Here is a 6,145-nt window from a genome sequence, read left to right as displayed (position 1 = left end):
GGACTAACTTTGCACTTGAAGGTTGCCCGTTCACTTATGTTTTAACAGGTCTGACGCTACTATGCGCCCCGGCTGTATCTAGGCTAACGGCAAACATGCTAACTATTATTTTTATGTCACTAGTCACTTGAAACAAATTTAGGACGATAAGAGACGGGTTGAAATAAACCGAAATTTCCCTTAAGTTTGTAAAAACTTTCTTCCAACAGGAGTTAATAGCATGTTTATTGGGGACTATTTTTAGCTGTGGATTTGGTGCTTGATTGAGTTTTTACAGCATGTGTCACCCAGTGTGGCTTATTGATGTGTTTTGAATAGTGATGTCTCAGTCAAGTTGTTTGGCCGTGATCCTGAGGCCAGTCCTTTTGATATGGATTTTTGCTGAATCCAAGTCTATCAAAACTATCAGAGTAACTTAACACTGAAAATTGTGTCTTTGCTGACCTGCTAATAAATTATCTGACAGCAGAGTCTGCCTCAAATCAAGACAGATTAATTTACAGGCTCTAGAATTGTTCTGCATTAAAAACCAATTCTTGATGAAATTTCTCTGCTATTTTGAAACTCTCGCTCTCGCTCTCTTGAGTGCTCAGAGATTTTTGAGTGTGAAAATAATTAGGTAAATACGGCTTCTTTAGCACACTCTGCAGTTAGTAGGCTACTGTGGAGAGCTGGAAACAGACCAAGAAGAACCAGGCACTGCCAATGAAGTAGTTAAAATAATTATAACTTTCTCTCAAGTTCTCATCGCGCCTGCGCCCCTTTGATCACAGAAGTTATTATTGCCTGCCTAACCATAAAGACTTTGACATGTTAATGAGCAACAGTAACTTTCCTCCAGGACTGCAGGTTCTGTGCAGGAGTCTTTATCTACCGGATTACATTGGCACTGTGTCTGTGAATGAGTTAATAGGTCCCTGAAACTGAGGAGCAGACACTTTGTTCAAGTGTCTGTGCTTTTGTTTTTATTGGTTTGCCGACCTTGTAACCTTAAACAAAGAGTGGTGTTATAAATCTCTCGCAGTGTGCACAAATATTCATCACAAATATCTGGATCATAAAGCCTAAGCTGTTGTTACTCTAAAGATGCACCAACTAACTCACAATACAAAGGACACGATAAAACGTCACCAGTTTTTCTCCTGACATGAGGGTGAGATGATCAGTTTTGGTGTGAAATGTGCCTTTAATACACACTTACTCATGTCTTTTCCTGTGATGTCCAAACTAGGTCTGTGAAGCTCCTCAATTTGCCCGTCAGTCTGCGTCCTCACAAAGTGAAAGGCCTGCTGGGACAGAATATGTCCACCGCCAGCCCCTTCATCTACTCACCAATCATCATGCACAACAGAGGAGAGGAACGCTGCAAGAAGATCGGTGAGTCCGTCATCATTTCTGTTGTGTCCGTGCACGTCTCAGCCTTCTGTACATTCTCACACACGCACACACACCACCATTTGGGTTTGTTGAATAAAGGCGTATGCAAAGACCCATACTGGTGAGTTTCTTTTGGGTTTCATCCTCAATGTCCGTCTGAACCCGACCCAGCATAGACCACAACAGAGGACATTGGACATCTCAAAGAGAGAAACATAAATCCTGTCAGTTAATTCAATCAATAATTCCATGTCTTAAATAACACAAATCACTTAATTTTAATTGAGTTATTAATGATTGAATTAAAACATCATATTTTCATGTTAAATATGTTAGTTAATATAATCAATCTTATACTGTGCCAAGTATTTATTGATCAATGAATTAAATTACTTACCCAGTCACATAATAAAATACTTCCATTAATAAACCCAAATCATGACTTTAAATCATTTCATTCACACATAACGATGAAATATAGCTTCCGCTATCGAACCGACAAGTCAGTAAACAAACAAACAACATCTTATAATCAACAAGATTGATGGCACATTACTACATTACGTGAATGAAATGAATGACCATATCTACACACAACGCCGTCGCACAAATTAAACTACATGAATGAATGAATCTCCGAGGATCGTTCCTGCTGCTTGTGTAATTTACGGTATGTTGTAAATTATCTTTATTTGTGCAACTGTCATACATGTACATACCAGTAGCTTCTTTTAAATCATAGTGACAGACTGAAAAAGAAAATAACAGTCTTTTAATTTATGCTGTAACACACACTCCTCCATCATCATCATCACTGAGCAAATGTACAGTCCGTTGGAAAGTGTTGTCAGTTTCAAGATATTGCATACATCCTAGACATGTCTAAACAGAAGGTAGAAAGAAAACCAACATTCACTGATGGACGGTATGACTCGAATATAGTCGACAGTTCATTGTGTAGCCTGAAAGACTTCAGTATTACATATAGGAGAAAATCAGCAGCACTTTTAACTGACTGCTTTGAGAAGCTTTTGGCAACATTTTGCTTTCTCCTGAGCTTCTTCACCAACGAGTGAATCAAAGGAGAATGTCATCGATTTTACACACACAAAAAAAGCTACTTTTAAAAAGCTGTATCATGAGTCTGAGTGCAGAGCTAAGTCAGTGGCGTGCTCTTTAAAGTGCTTCTACTTTTTATCAATATCGCTGAAGTCTACAGCTCGTAGACAGCAGGCGATGCTTGGTATCTGGTGGTGTTGTCCCAGGCTTGTACTGCAGCATTTACAGTCAAACTCAGGTCAGATGTAGAGGATTTAAGTCTTTGTTTTTTAGAGTATTGGAGGGTTTGCGTTCTTGGAATATTCTAGCTCCCATTTCATTGATCTTGACAACATCCAGTCATGGCAGAAACATAACAGAGTCCTTATGTGAGGTGATATGACACTGGCTTTTCTCTATTGCTTCGTCAAACGAGAGGTTTACAATTCTACATTATTTATAGTTGGATGATATTGGCCAGATGCTGTCATCCCTCTTTAATTGTATTTAAATCACTGTATATCAGCAGTTTATAAAATTTGAAATTAGATTTTATTCTGTTTGCCTGTACAAAGATCAAATGCATTTACCAGTGAGTAAGTGTTTGGGGAATCCAATTGTATTTTTAAGGCAGCACTGAGGAAAACGTGTAATTTTCAGTCCTGAAAATGGTCCATAACAATATCAGAACAAACTAGTCATTTGAATGTCTGTCCCCAATTAGTCAGTGAACCTGTTGGATGTAAGAAATACTTTCTCTCATTTCTTTCTTTCTTTCCATTAATTATTATACATGTTGGGGAATGAAACCCATGCAAAAATAAATCAGATAATTTTTTTAATTAAACTGTACTTCGCTTCACTGTGATGGTATTCATTGATTTTAATTCCATTGTTTCCTCTTGTCATGGCATCCTTATAAACAAAGCCTTCATCATTTTAACTGGTGCTATTTTAAATTGATGACTCCTCCTCATAAAGGCCCTAATCGCCTGAGGAACATACAGTTGATTCATCATCACTTAGCATGTAAACAGCAGCAACAGGCTCAAGGCTGTGCTGCAGTGAATCACTGCTGTCCTGACTGGAAGTCTGGTGTATGAAAAACTGCAGCTTGTGTGTGTATGTGTTGTGTCTGTAATGAATTCATTTCATTTCATACAATCCCAGATGCAAAGTCATTAGCATTGTGGCGTCTTTGAGTGGCTGTGAATTGGCTGGTGTGTGTTTGAGACTGTGTTGGTCTTCAGGTTGTTGACATCAACAGCCACATGTGTCCAGTGCTGAGTGAGGGACATCATGCAGGGCCCCTTCATCTCGCAGCATCTTTGAAGTCCTTTGAGGTCCATCCGCAGCTCTTTGATAAAAGTACTCAAAAGATGTAAACTGCTGCTTCAGAGTGTAGTTGTGAAATCAGTGCGCAGTCTGACTCATAAAACAAATAAAGTAAAGGCTGTCAACATTATATAACTACCTGACATCTGATATTAAAGGGGAACCACGCCCATTTTTAAAATTCATACATGTTCCATGTTTAAGAGAGTCCAAAAATATTGGTAAACATGAACAACTCCAAATCCAAAAACTAGAGTGCCAAAACTCAAACTTGTGATGTCATAGGGTTTAAAGTCTGGAGCTGCTCCATAGACAATGGTGGGGTTTCCATCCACCTATTTTTATTTGCATTTTCAAAAATTGCGAAAAAAAAAAAAACTTGGATGGAAACACCAGAAATTCGAAAAAAGGCCCAAAATTCGCAAAAAAGTTTTTCCGCTTGGAGGGGGTGGATTTGTCAGCGTCTCGATAAAAATAAAATGCAACTTTTTCTATGGAAACAGGTTTTGCGAATAAACGATGACGTACCGGCACATAGATCCTCAAATGTGGCCCTTGACATACGGAAATGTTTCAGCCAGAGTTCATGAGTGAAATGCTGCTGGACAACTACTTCCCAAAAGTCCTTCACACGCCTACGTTCCCATACACATGGAGAACGACGCAGTGGTCTCCTTCCAGCTATTTCCGACAGTACTCTTAACATTAAACTTCTTCTTTGTTGTCTCTTCTTCAAGATGGTCAGGTACGCTGTGAACGCTGACAAAATAATAACCAGAGTTCTCCCAAGAGCCGACAGGTTTATCAGGAATCTGTCCATGGTCAGTTGTTGAGTGTCAGTTGAGTGTGTTGTTGTTTACAGTGGGTATAAGACGCTCTCTTATGACATCATCTCATGGCGCACTCTTCTTCTACGGGGGTGTTTTTATTTTGTTCATTTTTCACAAGAAGCGCCACCTACTGCTCTTCCTGTTGACTCCCAATAATCGCAAAACAATAACGAATGGAAACGGGCATAAATTCGCATTTTCTTTTGCGCATTTTCACAAAATTCACTCAAAAATTTCAATACATTTGGATGGAAACGCCACTAATGACTAGTAAAAGATGTTCTAGATGACACTGAGAGCAGCCAGGGGAATGTTCTGACTATATGGGAACATTTTCTGTTTCACAACTGAGAACTCTACAATAGAAAAAAGCTCGTGTGGGTATAAATAGTCTCGTCTTCTTTGCTTGTGTTAGTACTGTAGTAGTGGTACTCAACCTGTTTTGGGCTAAGGCCCCCCTGTCAATTATCCAGGTAACTTACCCTCCCTGAATGTTGATGTTGATTATGATTCTGTGTTACACCATGAAATAAAAAAGCATGTCATTGAATTCCACATAACAGAATTGATTAAACTGGACAGTGGGAATATCATTATCATTAGTTTCTGAGGGAGCAAAAAAAAGTGGTGTGATTAGAAATTATATTTAATTAATGAGCGTTAAACACATGCGATGGTTAGGGATTTGTCATTCAAAGTTTAATTAGGTCTTGTTATTGATGACAAACAGCACAGCAGCCAATTGGAAAGCAGTAATGTGGCCGTAATTTCAGCAGGAAGCATCTTATACAGAATTTATTAAAACTTTTTTCATACATACATATAGTGATTGTGTTGTAAACGGTCTATACACTTTTTCTGGATGACTAATATAAAGTTACAATTGGTGATTACAGTACCCTCTTAAACGGTTAATGACACTGTGCAGTGCATCTACAAACATTTTTTGGTGGCCATTACAAAATTGCAGTGTCTAAAGGAAGTGGCAACCTCAGAGGCTGAAAAATGAAGCACCAGTGATGATGGTGACGACCGAAATGTTGGTTTTAAACTTGGAGTGCACAAATCAGTGGGTGATGTCATGTTAGCTACGTTCATTATTTTTACAGTCTGTGGTTTAAAGATACACTACACAGTATTCATTAACCATTTAATAAGGTATTATGATCATCAGTTGCAACTTTATAATGGCTGTCCAAATAATTTTGATCAACAGTTTACCAACCAATTATTAATCATTAACAAATACTTAATATAGTACATTAAGTGTTATGATGTGTGCAACAATAAACAATCAGTAGATAGGATTTATTATCATTTCATTGTTTATTAACAGTAAAGTAACTACAGTGTTACCAAAGTTTAATGAACTATCAATCCTACTATATAATGACGAAAATCTGTGTATGTGTGTCTGTGTGTGTGTGTGTGTGTGTGTCTGTTCCACGTTTTTCTCCTCACTGACTTGGTCAATCCATGTGAAATTTGGCACAGTGGTAGAGGGTCATAGGAGGATGCCAATGAAGCAATATTACATCAATTGGCCAAAGGGGGGCGCTATAGCA

The 6,145-nt window shown here is 38.3% G+C and overlaps 1 protein-coding gene across 3 annotated transcripts in view; it reads left to right on the top strand.

Moving 5' to 3' along the window:
• trappc9 (trafficking protein particle complex subunit 9) overlaps nucleotides 1-6,145 on the top strand; it is a 318,188-nt gene that overhangs the window by 49,070 nt on the left and 262,973 nt on the right. For all 3 annotated transcript variants that reach the window (XM_050034614.1, XM_050034613.1, XM_050034615.1), the window contains one exon: nucleotides 1,232-1,377. In XM_050034614.1, coding sequence (XP_049890571.1) covers nucleotides 1,232-1,377 — 146 coding nt within the window. The remainder of the gene's footprint in view (nucleotides 1-1,231; nucleotides 1,378-6,145) is intronic.

This window comes from Epinephelus moara, chromosome 22 (genome assembly GCF_006386435.1).
Source record: "Epinephelus moara isolate mb chromosome 22, YSFRI_EMoa_1.0, whole genome shotgun sequence".
NCBI classification, from domain to species: domain Eukaryota; kingdom Metazoa; phylum Chordata; class Actinopteri; order Perciformes; family Serranidae; genus Epinephelus; species Epinephelus moara.
Note: the sequence above shows the minus strand (reverse complement) of the source record. Positions and strands in the feature narration are given on the sequence as shown.